The 25,358-nt window shown below is 34.6% G+C and overlaps 2 protein-coding genes across 2 annotated transcripts; one reads left to right on the top strand and one right to left on the bottom strand.

Annotated features, from left to right (window-relative positions):
- Window positions 1-68: 68 nt before the first annotated feature.
- On the top strand, window positions 69-9,519 carry LOC128173377 (2-hydroxyacyl-CoA lyase 2-like). The gene is made up of 16 exons (XM_052839059.1): window positions 69-355; window positions 1,643-1,696; window positions 1,816-1,920; window positions 2,797-2,875; window positions 4,008-4,099; window positions 4,426-4,564; window positions 4,870-4,984; window positions 5,140-5,240; window positions 5,574-5,683; window positions 6,060-6,183; window positions 6,316-6,410; window positions 6,772-6,926; window positions 7,555-7,692; window positions 8,104-8,278; window positions 8,454-8,552; window positions 8,801-9,519. The coding sequence occupies exons 1-16, from the start codon at window positions 221-223 to the stop codon at window positions 8,984-8,986; spliced, it is 1,902 nt and encodes a 633-aa protein (XP_052695019.1). The 5' UTR covers window positions 69-220; the 3' UTR covers window positions 8,987-9,519.
- Window positions 9,520-12,532: 3,013 nt separating this feature from the next.
- LOC128173388 (uncharacterized) lies at window positions 12,533-22,018 on the bottom strand. Its single transcript, XM_052839066.1, has 6 exons — window positions 21,791-22,018; window positions 20,250-20,404; window positions 16,364-16,516; window positions 14,660-14,778; window positions 14,053-14,231; window positions 12,533-13,567 (listed from the first exon to the last, which is right to left on the bottom strand). Exons 1-6 carry the CDS (start codon window positions 21,901-21,903, stop codon window positions 13,420-13,422), a joined length of 867 nt encoding a protein of 288 aa, XP_052695026.1. The 5' UTR covers window positions 21,904-22,018; the 3' UTR covers window positions 12,533-13,419.
- Between the last annotated feature and the right edge of the window lie 3,340 nt (window positions 22,019-25,358).

A 25,358-nucleotide genomic window follows, 5' to 3' on the forward strand; every position in this document is an offset into this window, starting at 1 on the left:
CATTTAATTCTGAGTAATTATATCAAGACTAAAATTCATTAGAAAGACTTTTTTGGTTTATCATGGAATCATATTATAAATTTGCGACGTAAAAAGAGAAAAAATGAAAAGCTCTTCCATCGCTGGATAAAAGTGAAAGTAAAAGTAGCTGTAACAGAGGCAAAGTCCAAAAGTTGCGCTTGTGATGCTTTACCCACAGTAGCTGAATAAAGAAGAAACAATGTCCGCTGCATCAAATGAGAATTGGCAGAGACTGTTCAAGAATTTGGGGTTGCCTGTTGGTTTATCTGCGGCAGCTCTTGGAACCATGTATTTTTTAAGGAAATTTGGAATAATTTATCAGTTATTTCACAAGGTAACAAGTCATTTCTCCTAAAACTTTATACACTAATTTATATCCAAGTCTTGTTTCTGTTTTAGAACAGTGATTAGAGCAAAACAATTGCCGATCGTAGAGCATATAATGATGTTGCTTATTAGAGGAAAAGTGTATTTACAAATGTATCACATACAGAATACATGCAGGAGGGCATGCATATAATCACATAATGCACTCATCACCACTCCCCCTAACCATTAGGCTTAACCATGCTGACCATACTAATAACAATTCATTTTTTATTGTACAGTAAGTTAATAGGTTTTTGTCTCATTAATAGCTACTGGACTTATCCGTCTAAGTAATATGGTTCAAGAATATAGCATAATTAAATTTACTAAGCCAAATACTATAAAATGTAATAGAATTCGATATAATCCTTCAGTTGGATTACTGGTAATCTGATAATTAGAGACCCAACTTGCACTGGGTTACATATGATATATAACATAGAAAGATGCATGCCTACTGTCTAATTCTGAATATGTCGTGTACATGTACCAGGAAGCACACTTTTTTTTCAAACTGGTGTACACTTTTGTAAATCAAGTGCAGTGGTGTGGCGATTAGGTGTACTCTGGGTGAACACTTTTCTACACCGAGTCAGGGGCATGTGTTGTTGGGTGTATAGCACTGAAACCAATATGATGGCTGAATGTTATGATTAGAAACTTGAAAAAATGATATTGAATAATATAGCAGTCTGAGATTAGATTTGGTACATATATGAGTTGTCTCATATATGAAAGTCTTTACATTTGAAATGTGTTTATTTTATTTATATTTGGGAAAAATTAAGCCATGGATTGTTGCTGAACTGTCTGAACATTAGATCCTCTGTTAAAACTACATTCCTGTCTGCTATATTTATTCTTACAAATGTAACTTCTCTGCACCATTTAAACTATAGACTAGACCAATAAAACTACCCATTTAAGCTTGACGAGGCTTCACAGAGTTCCAGTAAAGGTAGATTAAATGCACTTGATATACCGTACAAAATGTTTACACTGGTGCACATAGGTGTTAACCAAAGCGTACCTATACCTACAAGATGTGGTCAAACAAAAAATGCACTTTAAATAAAACTACCCTGAATGAAATCTCAGGGAGATTCATTGAGACCAAAAAATTTTGACTGACATCTCTTTAAAAGAGACGCTAGTCAAAATTTTTCAAGTCTCGACAAATCTTACTGAGATTATCTTAAACATATTATACACTGTATTTCAGTGAAAATTTAAGAAATTTTGAAAATTACAGGTTGATAGCAAGACAAAGAGAAATGGTGGTGACATAGTGGCAGATGTCTTGAAGGTATGTTTGAAGATTAATTGTGATTCATGATATTTTGGTCCCTGGACTCATATATAATATATTTACGTGTACTTTTTTCTGTATAATTCAGTAGTAAGGAAGATAGACTTGTTTTTTAGGCCCATGGAATTAAGTATGTGTTTACCTTAGTTGGAGGGCATATATCCCCCATTCTGGTGGCCTGTGAGAAACTTGGAATCAGAGTTGTTGACACTCGACATGAGGTGAGATAGTTTCAGACATGTAGAGATTGTCGCAGCAGTATTCATCTTCCTAAGTCAAGGGTTTTGGATCCGCTTCCCTACTCACAAACCTGTCCTCCCAAGTCAAGGGTTTCTGATCTGTTTCGCTACTCAGAAAAGGGTTTGTGAGTAGCACAGCAGATCAGAAGCCCTTGACTTGGGAAGATTAGCAGTACCATAATAAAAGCATTGTTGGATCACATATAATAACTTCTCATTTCTTTGCCAAGAAAATTTTAATGAACTCATGATATCAAATACTCAATTTGCTTATGTAGCTTATTAATCAATACATGTACTTTGTTAGAATTAAGAGAAGGTGTCAGTCAACTTCACTAACTGTCTGTATTACTGTAGCAAATATGTTTCAGGTGATTATGCGCGTGCAACAAATTTCAAGTTTATATTTGGAAAAAAAAAAATAAGTATGTCAAATAAATGACTCAACTTTTATTTTATCATTTGTTGTTTCAATGTAATATTAAAATAATTTAATTCTGGTTGTAACGCGCTTTCTGATTGGCTAAAAAATTATTTTATATCGTATAAAGAATGTTGCCTACGTCATAGTAAGACTAACGTCAAAAACGTATCAATACGCCTGACGTTTCGTTTGAATTTTGTACAAATGAACGTCATTTTAAAGGTCAAATGGCCGTTTTTATCTACAATGAAGAGTAAAAGAAATTAAATTATAAGCAATGAATTCAATATTTATTAGTTTTATACGATATAAAATGGTTTGAAACAGTTTACGCTTTTTTATAAACCGCTTCGCGGTTTATAAAGCGTAAACTGCCCCAAACCATTTTATATCGTATAAAACAAATAAATATTGAATTCATTCCTTAAATACAGGTCACCACAGTGTTTGCTGCAGATGCTGTGGCCAGGATGTCAGGAACCATTGGTGTAGCAGCTGTGACTGCTGGACCAGGTAAAGAACTAAAGATGGACACCAGAACTAAAATTAGATGTGATAAAATAGAAAGTGTACCTAATGATGGACAAATTGATAACATGTTTAAGGGGCATGGTCATGACATTACTAAAAAAAAATTTTCCGTTTTTTGATGTCTTCAACATGTACAATGCTTCAGTAAGTTATTTCCAATAGTCAACCAAAAATTGAGAATCAATCGTCGAAATATACCGGTAAGCAAGATACAGAGCTCACAAATCTTTGTTATGTGATGGTAAAATCTGTTCAAATACCAGTGCCACATAGTTCAGGTTTGAATTCTGGTCTGGTCCGTCTTCATTTCTCCCAGCCCATTACATTTGGTGCTGTGCCAACCATTAGAACTGACAGTTTAACTCCTGCCAGGGGAAGAGTCTGGGGTGATCTTCGGGGACAAAGATCATTTAAGGGGGGAGGAATGTGACGATCTGAGCGATTCAAATTCTGGCTTCAGATAGCTCAGTTGGTAGAGCACCGACTAGAGATTCAGGGGGTCTGGTAAAAAATGGGTCTTTCTTTACATTTTGAAATATTGAATATAATTTCCAGTTAAGACCAAAAGTGAATTTGTCAAATATAATGAACTGTTTTATTAATGTTGAAAAAGAATTAGCAGATAGAATAATCAGCTTGAAAATAACTTTTACCGGACAGGGTATATTAAATCAATGTAAACAATAACATGGCACAAGCCTTGCTTACATGTAACAAGAATTATGAGCTCTGTACCTTGCTTATAAATCTATGACTGACTCTCAAATTTTTGTTGATTATTAAAAATGCATTACAAGAGCATTGTAAACAAAAAAATTAGAAAAGTGAAGTTTGACCAAAATTGTGACCATGCCCCTTTAAATTTAGCATCATTAATTAAATACTAGTATCCAAACAAAGTTGCAAATTTTACAGTAAAGTTTTAATCCTTTTACTTTAACTGACAGTGTTGCTTACACTAATATGCATGCTAGTATATAATTACTTTGCATAAATCAAAAGGGAAGAGTTTAATAGTAGTTTGCTTTATAGGCCATGACTGTACATACTGGAGTTGCTTACTTTCGGCTTACTCGTTTTGGAAGAGTAAATGAGATGTCCTTTATTTGTACAGGTTTGACCAACACAGTGACGGCGGTGAAGAATGCCCAGATGGCAGAGTCCCCTGTTCTTCTGATAGGTGGTGCTGCCGCCACTTTACTCAAGGTGTGTGGGAACCACCAAGTACTAGTGTAGAATTCTACAAATATCAATGCTTAATGACTTAGTGATCTGTGACTATCAGTAGACAATAAATGTCCTTGTTGTCACATGATTCCTTTCAAATTGGTCGATTATGTGCCATAAATGAACCTTGCAAATTCTAAAATTACCATATGTAATTGATGTTCATGATAAAGTGTAGACTTTCCCCCATCTTTTTCAAACTGGCTTTGATTTAGACTTGAATCTTTCCAGACCTTTTTGTAAACATGATTGGATGTCTTTAATTTTCCAATGCCTATATGTACACACATCTTGAATCCTTTCAGGGTAGAGGAGCTCTGCAGGACATTGACCAGATGTCCCTGTTCAAACCTCTCTGTAAATACTGTGCCTCTGTTACCAAGATACGTGACATCGTGCCCACACTAAAGAAGGCTCTTCATGAGGCACAGTCAGGCACTCCAGGTAAAACTAGGTCAGGTTGACTTAACTGACCTTTAACAGGCACTTCAGGTAAAACTAGGCCAGGTTGACTAAGCTTGCCTTTTACAAGATCAAGGTAAAATAAAGTCTGACTGATTCAGCTGACATTTTACAGTTGCTCCTCATCAAACTATGTCAAACTAATGAATCATTACCTATTTTACACACTGTTCCTCATATGTATTGCTGCCTTCATATAGACTTAGAGCTACATAGAGTTGTGCATTTTCATCAATCTAGATATTTCAAATTGCTCTATGTTACTGACTTTGAATTGCTGTTCACAGGGCCAGTATTCGTTGAGTTTCCCATTGACACTTTGTATCCCTATGAACTTGTCAGGAGAGAAATTGGAATGAAAGAAAAGGGTCCAGTTAATTTTGTTCAACGAATAATCAACTGGTAATTAAATTACTTAAGCATATAAGAATAACTGCTATGTAATGCCAGGTATTTTACCTATGAAATATGTTATTTTACAAATGGAGCTGATTATCAAGACATTTTATACTTTATAGAAAGCCCACATAGTTGATTGGTACATTTTGCTTTTTCAGGTATTTGATGAACCATCTCAACAATCTGTTTGCTGGAGCTTTTGAGACACGAGACATGTCCCCAATACCTGTCAATCAACAGAAAGCCACACCTTCTCAAGGTCAGACAGCCTAACCTCCAGCAACAAATACCCAGGTCCCTAAGTTAACAACCTGCTATATTGTATATCAATTTTAATCACTATCATTTTGCTATTTTTGTTCCTTGTTAATGACATGCAATTTCAGTAAATGTATTTTGGGGAACTTGAATTTTCCTTTTCTTGTTGACGGATACTGAGGTAACAGACTATGTACTGATACATGTACTCGCACGTACAAAATGTGTACGAGGGTGTCTGAGAAGAAATATATAATGATTTTTTTTATTGCATGTTTTACTTTTATTCTCCAAGATATTACTAATATAACATAATGATATGTTGTTTTTGTAGTTCAGAAGAGTATAGAACTCATCACCAAGGCCAAGAAACCCGTGGTTCTGGTTGGAAGTCAGGCCACCCTTCCCCCTGTCCCTGTAGAACAGCTCAGAAAGGCACTGGAGGTAGGTACATGTACCAGCTATACTGGGGGGGGGGGGGGGGTAGTGGGGGGGGGGGGGGTCACAACTCTTAAATTTTCAATTAGCTTCTTCTTGTTCTGTAGAATACAGTAAAAGAGTTTAATTTCATACATTTATTTCATCAAGGTCTAAATTTTCTTGATTGCTGTATACTAGATTACATTTTCACATAATTAGTTATCAATTGTTTAGTTTTAATTTCACTAAAATAGCAAGCCATATGATATTCAGTGAAATGAAATTTCTTGAAGAAAATACATGTATATGTATAGTCATTCAATTGAGTGATCAATTTATCATTCAAACAAAGCAATCATTGTGTAATCTTGTGCATTTTTACATCAAAATTTTTCATCAGGATATGGGGATTCCATGTTTCCTGGGAGGGATGGCCAGAGGTCTGCTGGGAAGGTATAGCCCGATACAGGCCCGACAGAAGAGGGGGGAGGCACTGAAAGAGGCCGATGTAGTCATCATGGCAGGTATGTAAAAGTTATGTTAAGATGTACTAAACCATCAATAAATCCCCCAATGATAGGGGCTAGTACTTGGTACACGGTAAACCCACATACAGCTTGGTTGACAGGGTAACTGCAATGCCTTGTTCTGTACAGGTGCTGTGGCTGACTTTAGGCTTGGTTATGGGAGAGTCCTCAACAGGCGATCAAAAATCATCACTGTTAACCGAAGCAAGGAGCAGCTTTACAAAGCAAGTATTGGCAAAGTCAAAAAGTGTTGCAAGTGAAATGTGGAATTTTTCAATTTGCTTGTGCATAAAATCAAATCAATAATCTTAGTTATACATGTAAGAAGGTATATATTTACCTAGATTATGTACGTATGTTATTAAAGTGTTACCTTTAGTTTATGCCACAATCTGATTAAAATACAGATCTCTACATAAGCACACATCTCTCTGCGCATGTAGAGATCTGTATTAATCAGATTGTTTATGCCAGAACCTGTAGCTGGTCAACTCCTGGTTTACTACTGGTGCATGTATTTACATGTATCTGTAGCTGGTCAACTGTGGATATCCTTTCACTGATGAAGAATATTGACTATTTCAGAATTCGGACATGTTCTGGAAGCCCACTATAGCTGTGGAGGGAGATGTTGCCAGCTTCATTGTACAGATATCCCAGGGACTGAAGGGCTACAAATGTGACCCGGACTGGATCCAGGCACTCAAGGACAAAGATCAGACTAAGGAGAAGGCCAACATGTAAGGTCAAAGGACAAACGAGTCAATAAGAAAGGTCAAGGGTCAATCGAAAAACAATGATTTAGATCAAAGGTTAAACAAAGTCAATAGGTAAATTCAACGTTTAAAAAAGTCAGTAAGTTAGGTCTTAGGTCAAACAAATATCAATGAGTTTGGCCTAAGGTAAAAACAAAGGTCAATGAATTTAGTCAATGATTGGACAGATGTCAACAGTAAGATCAAATTAATTCAGATGCTAATTTGTAAGGTCAAAACACGGAACTTATTCAGTAGGAAGGATCAAAGTATGGGGTTTAATCAGTAGGTAGGGTCAAAGTTCAAAAAAAGACCAAAAAAAAGGTCAACAAGTAAAGTTTGAAATACAAAATATTTTTGATAATTACATAAAAATGAAATAGAGATTAGTACTCAAGGTTTGCGTAATGGTAAAACTTAGAAATAATTGTTAAAGACAATTATGCTTAGGCCCTTACAAACTTTGCTGTATTTGTGAATTTAATAGCTTACTGTACCTTACTCAACATTGTTGATTTACAAGAAACAACACTGGACTTTGTAATTTATTCAACACTTAACATGTAAAAATGTTTTTTTTATCATTTGTTTATCTGTTTATTTTTTATTTAAGGTTGAAAGCAGAGGAGAAAACGGACCAGCATTTGAATCCTCTGAAGGTTTTACACATTGCAGAGGAAGTGATGTCAGATGACACAGTTATGGTTGCTGATGGCGGAGACTTCGTGGCGACAGCCGCTTACATTCTTAGGTCAGTTCATCCTGTTCATTCATGATAGGACCTGCATTATCAGAACTGATTTAAAGTATTGCTGTGATATACATGTATTTGTTTTATACATGTCATTCTTTCATTAGATTGTTTCGAGAACTGAGGATTGAAATAATGTGATAAACTTACTTTCCTATTGCTATATGGAATTCATTGGATGATCACATGGTTATTTTGTATCACAGTTCACTTCAATAATTTTTAATTTTTACAAAGTCTGCATCAATAGAAAGTTCTTTACAGAATTCTCAACTGTAGATCTCATTCTCCCTGTGTTAGTATCATATAGAGTCTAAGAAACATGCATATATATTGTAATATCTAATCATCCTATAGTAAAAGTCTCATAAACATATTTGTACCTTGTAATATCTGTCCATCTCTCCCTAGACCCCGAGCCCCACTACACTGGCTGGATCCCGGAGCCTTTGGCACCCTGGGGGTGGGTGGAGGCTTTGCCTTGGGGGCCAAGTTATGTCGTCCCGACAGTGATGTGTGGATCATCTATGGTGACGGTTCCCTTGGTTACAGTGTTGCAGAGTTCGATACATTTACTCGACACAAGGTAAAGAGAATGGTTGTTGACAATGCATTTTTTTACCTTGAGTATATGTTTTTAGCATTTGCAATGTTTTATTTAAATTCCCATAAGGAAGACTGAATTATTTGTTTATTAAGTGCTTATAAATGCCACAACCTATCTATTGCATATGAGTTAACATAAACACCTGTATTTTTAGATACCTGTGATAGCTCTCGTAGGGAATGATGCTGGGTGGACACAGATTGAGAGAGAACAAGCCCCCATGTTTGGAAGCAGTGTTGCTTGTAAATTGGCTGTTAGTATACCATATGTTGTATATTTATTAATTTATTTTTTTTTAAATTATTTATTTATTCGCAATTTTACCCTACACTCCCTGAGAGTGTAGCTTTATGCCTGTAAACTAGTAAACTACTGTAATTGTAGAGTTATTGCCTTGACTTTCGCAGTATCTAACTTTGCCTCAAAGTAATGTATTATTATAAGTGTAGGTCTAAACAATTTTGATCTTAACAAGACATTCTTTGTATCTATTTTTTCTAGTTTTCTGATTATGAGACAGTGGCCATTGGATATGGTGGCAAAGGGCTAAGACTAGACCGAACAAATGAAGACAGGATTCGTGAAGTCCTGAAGGAGGCCATTAAAATGAGTAGAAGTGGAAACAGCGTCCTTATCAACACCCTCATTGGAAAAACCAATTTCCGTGAAGGCAGCATCTCTGTCTGAGATCCTGTTGCTTGCTTAATAAGACGAGACCAGTTCCTGGAAGAATGTTCAAGAAAGGTCACTGTGTCCACTTCAAAAGGAAGTGTCTGTTGTGGAAACAAACTTTTTTTCATTTCTTAGTTTATACACATTAATCAAATCTCTTCAATAGCTTACTCTACTTGAACTAAAGCATTTAAGATAGTGTGTATTGTATTTTACAAAGTTTTCCTATTTTGAAGCTATTTACCATTATGACATCATTTCATCAATAAAGTGACTGTGATACAAGTTCCATTCCTGGTAATAATGTATATAAAGTTTGTTTATATGCATGCAATACTTTAAAATGACCCGAGTTTAACATTGGGTAATGTCATATGACCACTGATTGATCAATGAGTGATAACTGAGAAAAGAGCTTTTCAGTGTATCTTTTCAATTAAAAATTCATTGTTCTAACTTTGTCATCAGTAACATAATGATCAATCATAAAACCTTTTTGTTTATATGTCTATATTTGCTCCTTAATAAAAAATAATTTTCTCTCCAAAGTTTTTGAATCTATAATTTTTGTCGCGAAAGCTAACTAAATAACATGTTAATATGGCTGTTCCATGTATGTTTCATATCCCTGACTAGTGTCGTAAATAATGGCTTTATAGCAGCGATACACAATATTTCATACAAATAGACATCAGTATGAAAATATAATCATTGAATTCTTATTTTTGGATGTAGTTGGTCCTATGACAAACCAAGCAGTACAGACAAATTTTCATACCACGGTATTCAATTTTTCTACACAGCTTGGTGTGTCATAGGACAGACGACATCCAAAATTAAGAATTCAATGCTTAAGTATTATAATAAACCTAAAATTTTCTTTCCTATCCACTTTTTTGCAGTGTAATGATTCATAAATTGCTTTTCTTGTGTATCGTTAGACGTTAATACTCGAGAAAAATAAAAAGTGTACCATGGATTTAAATATACATTTACTTTCATTCTGATTCTATGTTTTTAACAACAACAAAATTATAAACACATTTTTCATGCATTCAAAATTTTAATAAATGTACAAATAAAAGATATATAACTCCACTTTGCTTCTAGAATGATTACTAATATACAATTGTTTATATACTTTAAAAAGTCAATACATATTTAGATTAATATGCTACATACTTTGATCATAACAGCTTTTAAGCTAGACTTCTTTTTTTAACATTGTTTCAATAGTACTATGTATAGAACACTTTCATTATCAAAAGATGGCATGAAATTTTGCCATTAAATCCTTAAAAAAACCTGTTTGAATGATGATTTGACAAGTATGTCACACAATGAACTGATGACTAATTTTCTATACTACAAAAGATATAACAATAAAACAAGGGACTATTTTACATGAACAAGATATTCAACAAAAATAAACTGTATTAAATTATTACAAATAGAAAAAAAAAGCACAGACAGAAAAATATAAAAGTCTCTTGTTCTCAATCTTTAAATTGGTCATAAATACATGTACATGTATCAGTATGTTAAATTGACATGAAGCTAATTAGAATGTCAAAATATTGAAGGGGCGGTGTTGACAATATGTTACAAAATTTTCCCTGCTTTATTGTCTTTTTTTTAACACTGTAAATATAGGCAGATTTAAAACATTACAATATATGTTCTACCTACACCATAAATCTCTATCTACTCAACTTTTAATACATGTAGAAAAAAAATTTTCAACAAGAAATTCCAAACACTAACAATATATTGCAAATCCTGTAGAACACTTGTGGGAGATAAATAAATGGTGTAAAGATTAATTTCTTCTTCACCAATGCAACATTGTAAGTTATTGTAATTTAAGCAAGAACTCTAAATATATGGCCTACTTTCGATTTTAAAATTAAGTACTTTTGGTGTTAAACTCAATCTTGGTGTGTGCTTATGAAAGATGAAAATTTTATACATAAAGAAAATTTACATTAAAAATTCATATTATTTGTTTTATCTTTTATCTATCAAATAATTGTTTTCTTTTAAGAATCAACTGAAGTTTCAATGAAATCAAATTAAAGTTTCAAATGACAGTATTTAAATCCCATCTTTTTTCCATTTAAATGCTATATTCGTTAACAGTTACATAAATTTCACCCCAAAACCTGTATCTAACTATAAACTACGTGCTTTGATGCTACAATCTACATACACAAGCATAAAATAACATAATCTATAAACTCTCAAAATGAGTACTAGTAACAATGATCACAGAACTTAATAATTATCATTAATTAACAATAAAAATAACAATTTATTTTTAATTACATGTATCTACATTGGTTCCCCATTAAATAGATATAAATAAGCATGCAAAAACAAACATACCAATGAGAGTAAATATTATAATATAACTGTATTATACAATAAACAAAAGTACAATTGTAATAGTATTAATATTTGCATATACATGTAATTAAATGACATTGAAACCAGTTGATTTTTACCAAACAGTTTTTTTTTTATAAAATTTCTCCATTTTCTTGGAGCAAAAGAATGCTTGTAACATATACCAGGTATTAAATATTAAAATAAAACCCCAACTGAAATCCTTCATTGTTAATCCAAATTTGTACTCTAAATTAATGATGATTTACATTGTTATTAATAGTGAAATAAATATAATTATAAAATATGATATCACTTAAATGAAGACAAACATCTTGAAAAAAACATGCATCAGAGATTTGAACAAAATTATATTCAAAGGAGAAAATATGATAATTCAGATAGATTTTTTAATGTATAACCGTTAATTACTTCATAAATATTTCTGGATATTGTACAACTAAAGAGACAGACTCTCTTTTTTCATTTCCAAGTGACACTTCTTAAATTTTACATAAAACCGAGTGATGTCAATTAATGCATATCTAGATTTTGTGTTTGTTACAGTGTTATACTGACGTTTGACATTTACTGACATTTGATTGGTCATTATTCAATTCTGTTTGTAATGGACCTTTTGATTGGCTAAAAAACATCAAGCATTGTACACAAATGTAACTTTAGGAAAGTTGCATTACATGAACCTGGTCATATCACCTTTACTTTATTAATTGAGTACCCAGGAATACTTACAGAAGTCAGGTGTTAGTATAAATTTTATACATTTAATGTTTCAAGTTATCAAAGTAAAGAACAAGAGAAAAAGTATGAACATGGCACAAGCTCACAATAGCACTTTCTTGTCTTGGCAAGAGTTCTTTCCCTGGTTAGTCTTGATAAAGTGTACATGCCCTATCTACATGAAGCTGCATGTCTGTGGAAATTCTGTGAGCAGTTCTAAATGAGACAGTGTTAAGTATGCAACTACCAGAGTTGACAAAAGGAAGACAATATGACAGCTGTATTTATCTAACACAGAAAGACAAACAGAAAAATACCAAAATACCCTAGGTGTGGATCTGGGAGGGGTTGGGTGGGTAGGATGGTCAGCAGGACCCCCCTACCTACCCCCCCCCCCCCCAAAAAAAAAATTAAACTTTTAAACTTGTTAAATTCACATGACATAATAACCAAAAATAAGGTTCTGACAAGTTATAACCCCAAAATAAGGCTCTGATTTCCCCGGCAAACAAGTTATAGCTCAACCCACTTCTACCCCAGGAAATTCTCTGGATCCACACATGCAGGGTTCTTCTCCCATTTAATTAAGACGACAGTAAACAAAGAAACTTTTACATGAAAGCAGGCAATTCACAAAAGAAAAAGGATTTATTTTATAAACATGTTCTTTCTGCAAAAAACTAATTTAAATTGCAGAAATAACACAATGCATATTCAGGATTTGCATAATTTACAACACATCCTGTAAATTCCTAATGAAACGAGAGGAATTAATATCCGCGTAAAATCAATAGAAGCACCCTTCGCAGATTTTAAAATCTCGCCTTTATTTTCTGAGAGCTGGGAACTATAAAAAATTAGTATAAAAATTCAATGTTCGCGATTTTTATATATATTCTTGCGAATTGATACAAAACAGGGGAATTGCTAACTTAAGTACTTGCGTAAAATAAGGAATCTACAGTATTCAGTGATATGAAAATATCCATGTTAACAGCAAATGTATCAGAAATAAGGTGTATCACAGTATCTCTGGGACCACATTGATCCATCCTGTATAAGGAATGCCTTTTGTAACGTCAAGTGTGTGATTTATGACATAAACAGGAACACTCCTTTTTTAGATAATTAATGGTAAGACAATTTGTCTTCCTATTATGCTTATATTGTGAAAAAGAAATAGTGCTTGATGTCATACATGTATAACTTGGTCAATCAGAAACAATCTGAAAAGAAAAATATAAATATCTCTCTGAGGTACAATGGAAAGACTAGCAGTGCACTGCTCTCAGCTTTACCAAAGTGGGTGTGTCCTTTGTCCATCACAAAATTATGGGCGTGACTCCCAGCTTGTTCAGCCGCCAATCATACTCATTGTATTTAATGTCTACTTTACCAACGTTTTTGATTTTGAACAAGAGAACAACTGCCCTATCCTGTATGTCCTTTTCCAAATATGGCATGATCCATCTGTAATTAGAAACCAAGAATCATTGGTAATATGTATAATTATAATGCTCTCTCTGTTTAAATATAGGGTAATAGCTACTAAACGAAATGGCAGGATCATGAGGTTTACAGATAAAACACCATCAGAAAAGGAGCCTGTATAATTTTAAAATTAAAAAACACATATAATATTTATCAAATTTTCTGCTAGTACACCCACTTCCCTTCATTTTAAGAAGGCTATATGATCAAGAAATTACCTATCAGATCCTAAGTAAAATTTTAGATATTTTTTGGTCATAAGTTATTGCATGTATTTTTTTTTTTTTTAAATCAAATATTTAAGCTTCAAAATTGTGTATGTTCTCGTACATCTTACTACAGAGGTCCTCATCAAAAGGATATTATTTAATACATGTATAGTCAAAAAATGGCCACGCCCATCCCGCTCTTTTCATAGCAATTGCTCATAGTCAGTTAAGTTTTCTGACCAATGTTAGACTTACTCAATGACATCCACATCATTTCCTCCGAAGTCGTCTCGATACCACAGGAAGATCTTAGACATCCAAATTTCATCGACCTCTGTAAACATGGACACTTCCTGTTTACAGAAATTGCGAGTAGCCGAGTCAAGGGCCTTATCCAGGTTGTCAGCAGTGTAAACATTGATGGCCGGACAGGACTGCAAAGAAATACAAAACACTTCAACACTTGAAATACAAAAAAAGTGCAGTCAAAATTTACTTTCCATTAATACACATCACAAATATATTATTATAGTCAAAGAGAATCTGTATACATAATCAAACCTTCATTTTCTAAATGATGGATTAAATCTGTAGAAAGTTAGATACCTTGTACTTATTTGGCAATAACCTCTAAAACAGTTTTTTTTATTATTGCCCCATTATACACATAACATTAAAAGTGAACCACAATTAGAGAACTTTTGCTAAGAAAACTTTTACGATAGTTTTCAACATACTCTTAAACTTTAAACTTGTTTAGCTGATCTTACAGTGTGATGTATTTCATTAACCCTCCATTACTTCCTTCTACTGGGGAGGTAAAATGGGGCTCAGTTTAAATTCTCACATTCCTTTCACTTACCACAGCACCACAGACAAGAGCAAAGTGAATCCTGGGATCCAGTTTTTTTACGGCATATTTGATTCGAGGGTCCCCCTCCGAGAACTGAGGTTTGGTGGAGGCTGGGTGGCTTTTGTTTCCTAAAATATACAGCATTAATACATGTATCAATATCTGTATACTGAACAGTATATTCAAACAGTTTCCTGGCCAACTAGTGATGAAAATTTTAGACTAACTTGAGTTTTATATATAAATTTTACAAATAGGTATTCCCCTAATTCTTATAAATGCTGTCAGTTCAATAACTCTCTTGATATAACTAAACATTTACCAACCTAACATTTAGTGAACATTGATCAAAAGCCAATCAAGGAAATATATACCCCACCCAATCCCACTCTGTAAGAAACAAGAATAGAATTCCAAAGTCCCCCGCCGGTCAAGCAGTATAATAGTATCGAGTCTATCGACCAAGGCTGATTTTCGAACTTGACCAAGGTAATAGTAGTATAAACATTTGGTATAAATTTAATGAAAATCCGTCAAAATTTGTAGGCATGAGAGCGCTTACAAGGTCAATTTTTGGATAAAACGGAGTCATGATTGTGGCCAAGTCCCATAACACCAACAAAAAGTATCAAACAATGCTGATTTTTGAACTTGACCAAAGTATTAGTGGTATAAACATTTGGTATAAATTTAATGAAAATCTGTCAAAATTTGTAGGCATGAGAGCGCTTACAAGAACAATTTTTGGATAAAACGGAGTCATTATTGCAGTCAAAGTCCCATAACGCCAACAAAAAGTATCAACCAATGCTGATTTTCGAACTTGACCAAGGTAGTAGTGGTATAAACATTTGGTATAAATTTAATGAAAATCCGTCAAAATTTGTAGGCATGAGAGCGCTTACAAGGTCAATTTTTGGATAAAACAGAGTCATTATTGCAGTCAAAGTCCCATAACTCCAACAAAAAGTATCGACCAATGCTGATTTTCGAACTTGACCAAGGTAATAGTGGTATAAACATTTGGTATAAATTTAATGAAAATCCGTCAAAATTTGTAGGCATGAGAGCGCTTACAAAAAGTGTGACGGACGGACGCACGGACCCACGGACGCACGGACACACGGACCCACGGACACACGGACCCACGGACCCACGGACACACGGACGGACGGACGCCCGGCATTTCTATGTCCCCGCTCCGCGTTGCGGCGGGGGACAATAAATTTGCTCAGTATTATCCAGTCAGTCCCATCTGCTTAAAGGCCGAACATTTTTAAAGGGTGGTAAATCTCAGGTGAGAGCGGGGCTTTATTTCTAGAGGTGTGAGAGCCTCTGGGCCCAAATTAATTCTATGTTTAACGTAAACCATCGCGTAGGTTTAGGAGAAATTTGGATTTGAAAAAAACAAACAAACCCCTATTTCAATTTGATTTTTTCCAGTCCTATTATGCTAAAAATATTGTAATCTGTAGAATTCAAAATGTTTGGATCACATTACGGACTATAAATCAGATACCCTAGGGGATTATCAAGAAAGATAACTATAAAATAGATAACCTACATGTAGTTTTAATACTCACTGTATTCATATTAATTTGAATAAATAAGATCATTTGCTTGAAAAGTTTGTATGTTTAATTTAATTTAAAAATTTAATTTTACCATCCTCCCCTATACACTCAACCCCTTCCCCAATTGATAAACACTCACCCCTAAGAACACCATGCTCCATATCATCAAGGCTGTAGACCAGACCCCCGACCTTGTAGGCGGTGGTTTTCCAGAACTGTTGAATGTCAAGGACGGAGCTTGGGAGGGTCTTTTGTTCAGCCAGGCCATGGATGGTCAGGGCATTGTACAGGTCTGGACAGAGTTAAGGAACCTCACTTATGGCCCCAGGGCCATAACAGTTAGACGATCTAACTTTTGATCTCAGTCTTATTTTTCCACTAAATATATTCCTTTGGTAAAAATGTGACCGTGCGAGATCAAAAGTGAGCTGGTCTAAGTTTTATGGCCCTGGGGACGATCTTGTTGTTACATAAAGCTTAGAAGGACATGCTCAAACTTAATTCTTCATTTTTTTTTATTTAAAAGGAGCACTTGATAATAATGCTATTTCAGTCATAATGTAATTATATATGTAAGAATATTGACATGTAGTTGTACTACCGGTAATCAATTGTGGTATCCACTATACATAACAATTCCGATTTTGCTTGGATTATATGCATTCTATTATAACTACATGTATTAAATCTTGATAATGTCGACATAATTGCATGCTTCATACAAAATGTAATGCAGTTTACTCTTGAGGTTTCTCATCAAATTCCTTTTATGGAGTTTACACGAAACACAGAATATACCTGGATTATTTATTTGATGGAGAGTTGATGGCGGTCATTCAATCCATCACTTCAGTGTGTTCAGTTCCACAGAGAATCTGTGCATTGTATTGATCTTATACAGTCATCTGTCAAATGGTGATGCATTTTACTCATTACAAATTCTCTAGGAACAAATCACCCACAAGGCAATTAATTAACAAATATCTGCTTTCACACTTCCACAAATACAATATAAAACTCTAGTTTATAAATACTCTAGATGCCATATCTGCTTGATGCAAAACAATTGAGATAAAAAAAAACTTTCAACCAGTCAAGTAAACATAGTATGTCAGACAATCATATAAAGAAAACAGATTCTTAAAAATAATCTTTCAGTCAAAATGCACCATACCAAGAGATTTTTGTGCATTGTATGGATCTGAAAAATTACAGCCATCCATCAAACAGTGATGCATTTAACTCAACATGACAAATTCTTCAGTCAGAATTAACAAATGAATTTGAGGTATAAAAAAATTTCTCCAACAAAACACTCTAAACAACATCTTTAAAGGTGCTGTGAAATAGCTATTTAGTACGTCCACTATACAAAACTTAAATTACAGTAGATTCCTTACTTTACGTGAGTACCTAATTCTGCGATTCAACGGTTTTCCATCAAATCACGAGAACATAAAATCGTGAAAGCTGAAATTTTATCATTAAGTTTCATGTTCTTTACATATGTCCGAAAATTAAAAGCATGATTTTAAAATTCTCAAGATGGGCTTCTTGCGATTTTGCGCGAATATTAATTCCTCGCGTTTGATTAGGAATTTACAGTATATAAAAACCTTTCATAATGTTAATTTTTTTCGAAATGTAACTAATATATTGAATAAAAAGTCTTTTCAGTAAACACTTATAAAAATGCAAATTGTGTGAATTCAAATACTGTTCATTAAAATATAATGTATGACTAAGAGTATAATATCATTGTACAGTTAAACACGCTTCTAATCAATTGACGCTTACAGCACAGTGATTCTCATTCCCCGTGACTTAATAGCTTGTTGTAAATTTGGTGGATATAACAAATCACACTTATAACGAAGCAAAACTGCTCTTCCCTGGCACTTCGTTTTAAGTATATTGTTTTACTGTATAAAGCATTTTCAGTCATTATTCTAGGTCATAGCTACTTGAAGCTAACACATTACTGCACGACTGAATTTAAATGGAAATTTTCTCCATCAAAACATTCCTGGAAGTTTAATTGATTAAACAATTATAGCACAATTTTCTTTTAATTTCCGCAGTCCTTTTACTGAATTTTAAATGTCACAATCTACATGCTTTGCCTGAGCCAGACCTGTATAAACATCTTTTACTGAATTAAATGCCAAATGCTGGCTCTTTTAATCTTCTAAATAATAGGACCAGACACTATCAACAAACATTGCTTTATAATTAATCTAACCACTGACTATATATTAAGGCAACAAAGATGTAATTCTACCACCTTCAGGGGATGGAAGAATAATGCACCCCGCCCCTTTTCCCCCCAACACAAACACCCACACACAAAAAGTTTAAAGAAACTTAATTATATAACAGGTTGATTCCTTTTGCTGTTACATTGCCACGTTCTATATTTTAGCAACATTGAATAGATTCAAACTGCCTAAATCTAATTATGCTGCACAATATCTAATTATATAGGTTATTCCCTACCCAACAGGAAAGATTTGTTTGTTATAATATTTCTTATTCTTCTCTCACAAAGCTACAAAGGGTCCATTCTTCCTTACTATTATCTAACTGACAAATCACCAATTCATTACTCGCATTAATTCCATTAGGAAAATCTATACACTGGACTTTTCATTTATGATGCTGATTGATTAGGTTTAAAGGTGGCAATTTGGGGTAATAGAAACATTTACTTATTAGGGCCAAAACCACCTGAGGATACTGAACAAAATGTTCATATCAACAGCAGTAATCCCGTAAAACACTCTGTCTATCGTCTATTTTCCCTTTATAAGAGTATTTTTTAATTGTCTATCTTCACTTTATAAGAATAAACTGTCTATCTTCACAATATAAGAGTATACTGTCTATCTTCACTATATAAGGGTATACTGTCTCTCTTCACTTTATAAGAGTATACTGTCTATCTTCACAATATAAGGGTATTCTGTCTATCTTCACTAAAAAAGGGTATACCGTCTATATTCAGTATATAAGGATAACTGTTCATACTCACTATATAAGGGTATACTGTCTATCTTCACTATATAAGGGTATATTGAAATGTCTATCACCACTGAGGGCTTACTGTCCATCTTAACTATGTACAGTCTAGATCTGTAAACCAACTTTTGCTCATGTGCAAGAAATTTTCACAAGGTTCACAAGAGCCTAGTTGTCACAAATACTTTGGATTCCTAACTGAATGTGTGGAATGAATATTTGTGTAAAATCGAGAGAAGCACACTTACAGATTTAAAATCTCGTTATTATTTTCTGAGAGTTGAGGACTTTAAGAAATTAAGATAAAAGTTCTGCATTTGCGATTTTATATTCTTGTGATTTGGCACACAACAGCGGGATTGGAGAAATATTCGTGTAAAATAAGGAATCTATTGTACAGTAATTTTCATCATGAACAAATTCTTGTATGGTTGTTATTACAGCTCGGGTGTAGATAAGGCTTGGTTGCCGCCCAGCAGTTTATCTCGGACAAATCGTGAAATAAAGTTGGTTTACAGTGCTTACTGTCACTTCACTTTGTGGCTTGAATTAGTTTGTATAAATTTTATTTGTCAAGATCAGTGAAGGGGGCATTGGACATCTCCAATTTGTGAAATCAAGCACTTTCTTTTGGCTACATCTATATATTGAAATGTTTTCTTTTGTAGCTATAGCATTTTTAATCCAATTTTAGGCTAGCACCTGTCTTTACTATGTAATGGCTTACTGTCTTTCTTCGCTGTGATCGAGCTTCATCTTGAAATGTTATCTTAATTTGCATTGTAAATGTTAACAATAAATTACTTCTCTGTTTGAGCCTTACTCTGTAGGGATTTAATACTAACTTCAATGTACATGGAAGTTAACTATTAATAATTAATAACTGGATTGTACAAGAATTGGCCATTTATCTTCACTGTGAAAGGACTACTAGTAGGTCATACTCATCAGTATTTAAGAACCAGGCCCCTGTTTAAGGAACAGTCCTTGATTGATTTGAAGGATACTGATAAAGAAGGCTTTCCTCTCGTTCTCACTGAGTTCATCCAGACTGACAGTCTGTAGCTGTAGAGTTTCCGACTTGTATTCTTTGTATGCCCCACTGTTCTTCAGTTTGTCATAGTCTATCCCTCGGTCCTCTCCTATGCACTCTCCCTTTATACTAAAATGAAAACAATGAATTTGGTTTCAAAAAGGAGAATTTACACATCTGTGGCAATCACACCAGTTTGATTATGGGTGGCGCCAGATAGCTCGTTTGGTAGAGCACCTGGCTATATTTAAGGGGCCGGCCTCCAGGGTTTGAATCCCAGTCTGGTCTGACATTATTTCTCCCACCCTACTGGATATGGTGCTGTAACCAATCCCAGGAGCTGACAGGTTACATGTAACTCCAGCTATAGGTGAAATAGGTGTTTATCTTCAAAGTGTTTATCTTCAAAGGCGAAGATTACTTAAGGGGGCGGAATATGGCGGTCGAAAATATTATACAATCTTTTAAATGAAAATACTTGTAAAAATGCTCCTCTATAACCAAAATATGCATTACTACGTCTTTAAAATGACTCGGAAAGATTTTTTTACGTAAAGGAAGTATTATGAAAAATCAAAATAATTAGATAACTTCTGACACATTATGGGGTAGTAGTGTTAACAATTTCACAAACTGCATACTGGCAATTACAACCAATTCTCGCCATAAGGACCATTTCTCAGAGTCTTGGTAAAATTGCTATATAGGCAAACCCGGGCCGGGGCAAAATAATTAAAAGCTGGGGCGGATCGAGATTTTTTATTTTTCTTTGTTATTAATCTGCCAATGTCATTGAAATTTTCAGGATAAGTTACGGACCGGTATATTTGTATTCACTGAAAATATTGCTGCACAACAATGCGTATTTTGGAATTTATTGACGTTTGTTCATTTCCAAGTTGGTAAAATGGGTAGACAAACCCGGGTCGACATTTTACGGGTTTGTAGACTTATAATATTAAAGAAGAAACATAATATTTCATATTAAATTCCATTTAAACATATTATTAACTTAAAAATCAATAATCATCAATTTATTCCAAAATTCGCATTATGTTCAACTGGGTTTGCCTACCCATTTTACCAAGACTCCATTTCTCTCCAGTACGTTGTTATGTCATTTAATCAACAGATAAAATTAAAATGACGTATGATAACAATTATTAATGTATATGCGAGAAATGGTCCTTGGCAAGCATATTTGGCGAGGAGTGGTCGAATGCCAGTGCATGTACAGTAGTACTGTACATGATGTGCTTTTATGTTTATAATAATTCATTAATTGATCATTATTCAATGTAAATCTGCCTTGGACCGGATTCAACATATCTTGCTATGTTTTACAATCAGAGAAACACAAGTTTCTTTCTTAACAAGAAAAAAAACAAAATAACAAAAAACCCTAAAAAAAAAAAAAACATGAGAATAAAGCAACCACCCCCCCCCCCCCAACATGCCCAACCACCCACCCAAAACCCAATGTTGACACAAGATGAAAAATTAAAAATAAATCACCTGAGCATAGTCTTCTGTAGCTTTTTGGCCAAGTCCGTAGCTTTGATCACACTTTTGCTGGCTGTTGTCTGCTCGTTCAGAACTTTTACGATCGGTTTTGCCGTGTCACCCATTTTGCCGTGTGAAACGTTACTGTGCGTTTGTCAATTTAGGACTTAGATTGCGAAAAATCTGCGTGTCTGCAGATAAACAAACGGGTGTCGACAAGATTCGCCCCACCGATAAGATTCGCCCCTATGTGTTTTCGCACCCAGAATATTTCCGCTATGATCATTTGCTTAAAGGCCAAATACATATAGGCCTACATTAATTAACTTTTAAGACAAGTTGAATTGTTGATTGAATATTCAAACACTTATTTGAATAATAATTGTATGAAGAATTTTTCTTTCCATTTAATGGACGGAATTAAACCCTTTTGATTTAATTTTCAAACGGCAAATGTTGAAAATTGACGTTGTACAATGCTACAAAAGTGTGCCTATATAAACACTGAAGGTGTTTACGGGCACCTGTCGTTGAATATTTTTCTTATAATAAAAAGAGTACCCTGCAGGGGTATACCCCTTAATAAAACTTTTAAGGTTAATAACAGGATTATATTCTTATCATGAGAAAAATACAAATAGTATACAGATATATTATTGGCAAAGACACAATTATAATAATTGGCAAATGCCCAACATATGCAGAACAGAAGTATTATTATTGTTATTATAGTACACATCAGTATAAAAGATACATCATTATTTTACATGAGAGAAAAAAGTTATGACATTTATCGATAGGATAGTGTACATGTTTCTGTATGATGCACATTTAATGATGAATGACAGTGGCGTAGCTACCATGTATGCTTATATGCCCGACCATGCACATCATTTGGGGGGAAAAAGGAAGAAACTCAGTAAAAAAATAAATAAAGAAAAAAAATCAAGTATTAAGGTCCATACTAAGTTATTCCATCAACCCGTTTCCGTCACCCGATCCTACTTTATCCGGAATCAATGCTAAACAAAGACGTCTTAAGTACCAAAAATAGACACGCAATGTGGTCTTACAGTACCATATTAAAGCAATATGAGCTGTATTTTTTAGAATTTTATTTTGCTGTAAAAACCTGCTAGTATGGTAAGTCTGCATAAAACTTAAATTTTTATGATAAATAAGGTTGGAAAAAATCATTAATTTTTGTGAGAGGAAAAGGAACACATTGCATGTACCTAATAAAGCAAAGATTTATTTTGCATTTGAACTTCGTTTTACACATCTTTTTAACCCCCCCCCCCCCCTAGAATATCACTGCCTTATTCATTACTATAAACTAGGTGAAAATGAACTTAAGAAATAAACGCACTGATCGAGTGGGTCAAAAACAAACGACAAAAGTTTTTTTAGTGTTAAAAATCGTCAGAATCCATGAGCTTCCGGGGCCTTCGCCCCCTGGCCCCCCACAAGCATTCATCCTGGACCCACTGGGGACCTTATGGCGTACCCCACACCGCCTGCCATTTTAAGCATGCACTTCGTTTCTGGTCTAGCTACGCCACTGAATGAGAGGGTTGGTTTCAACACTGTGGAAGATTTATTATTAAATTGTTTCTATGAAAACATGTATATAAATTTCTTTCGAAAATTATACATGCATATAATATAAGATTGGATGTCTGTGACATTATCTGTTGTGAAATCAGTTATATATATTTTTAGTCAAAATTATCCTATGTTACAATCAGACTTTTTTTCTTAATCAATATTTTTCTGAAGGACGTTCACACAATATCATATTTCTCAATTAAAAAAATATAATTGTGATATACCAAATCGTGTTAAAACACAGTACTTAGGTGATTCCACTGTATGCCTATCGCAGTTAATAATAATATCTGTTGACATTTTAAATTGATGATGTGTATGAAAATTGTTTCTATAATAAATTTAATGCAAATATTTTCAACAGTTTCGTGGTATTGTGTCTGTAGCTGTTGTCCATTATAATTATATACATGTACTAGCGTGTAAATATATAATAGAATATATTAATAACTATAAGTCCCTGGTCTAAGTTGTCTATCTGTTATTGTTTGGTCAAGTGGTTGTCTGTATGGTGCTATTAATTCAAGAGGTTGTTTGTCTGGTGGTGTTCGTTAAAAAGATTAAGAGGTTGTCTGTTTGATAGTGTTAGGTCTAGAGGTTGTCCATATGGTACTGTTGGGTCAAGAGTTTGTATGTCTAGTACATGGTGCTGGGTAAAGTTATTACTGTCTCGTGGTGTTAGGTCAAGTGGTTATCTGTCTGTTAGTGTTAATTCAAGAGGTTGTCTGTTTTAGTGTGTTTGGTCAAGTGGTTAACTGCCTGTCTGGTGGTGTTGGCTCTAGTGGTTGTCTGTCTGGTGGCGTTTGGTCAAGAGGTTGTCTGTCTGGTGGTGACAAGTTGTTGTTTGTCTGGTAGTGTTTGGTCAAGCAGTTGTCTGTTTGGTGGTGATGGGTCAAATTGTTGTTTGTCTGGTAGTGTTTGGTCAAGCAGTTGTCTGTTTGGTGGTGATGGGTCAAGTTGTTGTTTGTCTGGTAGTGTTTGGTCAAGAGGTTGTCTGTCTGGTGGTGTTTGGTCATGTGGTTGTCTGTCTGGTGGTATGAATCCAAGAGATTGTCTGTAGGGGGTGTCTGGCGGGGTTAGTTCAAGAGGTTGATCAAGAGGTTGTCTGTCTGGTGGTGTTTGATTAAGAGGTTGTCTGTCTGGTGGTGATGGGTCAAGTATTTGTCTGTCTGATGGTGTTGGATCAGGTCGTTGTCTGTGTGGTAGTGTTATTTCAAGGGATTGTCTGTATGGTGGCGTTTGGTAAAGTGGTTGCCTGTCTGGTGGTGTTGGGTCAAATGGTTATCCGTCTGGTGGCGTTTGGTCAAGAGGTTGTCTTTCTGGTGGTGTTTGGTCAAGTGGTTGTCTGTCTAGTTGTGTTGGGTCAAAAGGTTATTTGTCTGGCGGTGTTGGGTCAAGTGGTTGTCTGTGTGGTGGTTTTAATTAAAGAGGTTGTCTGTTAAGTAGTGTTTGGTCCAGAGTTTGTCTGTCTGGTGGTGTTTGGTCATGTGACTGTCTGTCTGGTGGTGTGATTCCAAGAGATTGTCTGTATGGTGGTGTCTGGTGGAGTTAGTTCAAGAGGTTGGTCAAGAGGTTGTCTGTCTGGTGGTGTTTGATTAAGAGGTTGTCTGTTTTTTGGTGATGGGTCAAGTGTTTGTCTATCTGGTGGTGTTTTGTAAAAAGGTTGCCTGTCTGATTGTGTTGAGTCACAAGTGGTTGTCTGTGTGGTGGTGTTTGGTTAAGAGGTTGTCTGTCTTGTGGAGTTAGCTCAAGAGGTTGGTCAAGATGTTGTCGATCTGTCTGGTTGTGTTGGGTCAAGAGGTTGTCTGTCTGGAGGTGTTGGGTCAAAAGGTTGTCTGTCTGATGGCGTTTGGTCAAGTGGTTGTCTGTCTGGTGGCGTTTTGTCAGGAGGTTGTTTGTCTGGTAGTGTTTGGTAAAGAAGTTGTCTGGTTGGTGTTGGGTCAAGTGGTTGTCTGTTGGTGTTTGGTCAAGT

Source organism: Crassostrea angulata, chromosome 1 (genome assembly GCF_025612915.1).
Source record: "Crassostrea angulata isolate pt1a10 chromosome 1, ASM2561291v2, whole genome shotgun sequence".
NCBI lineage: Eukaryota > Metazoa > Mollusca > Bivalvia > Ostreida > Ostreidae > Magallana > Magallana angulata.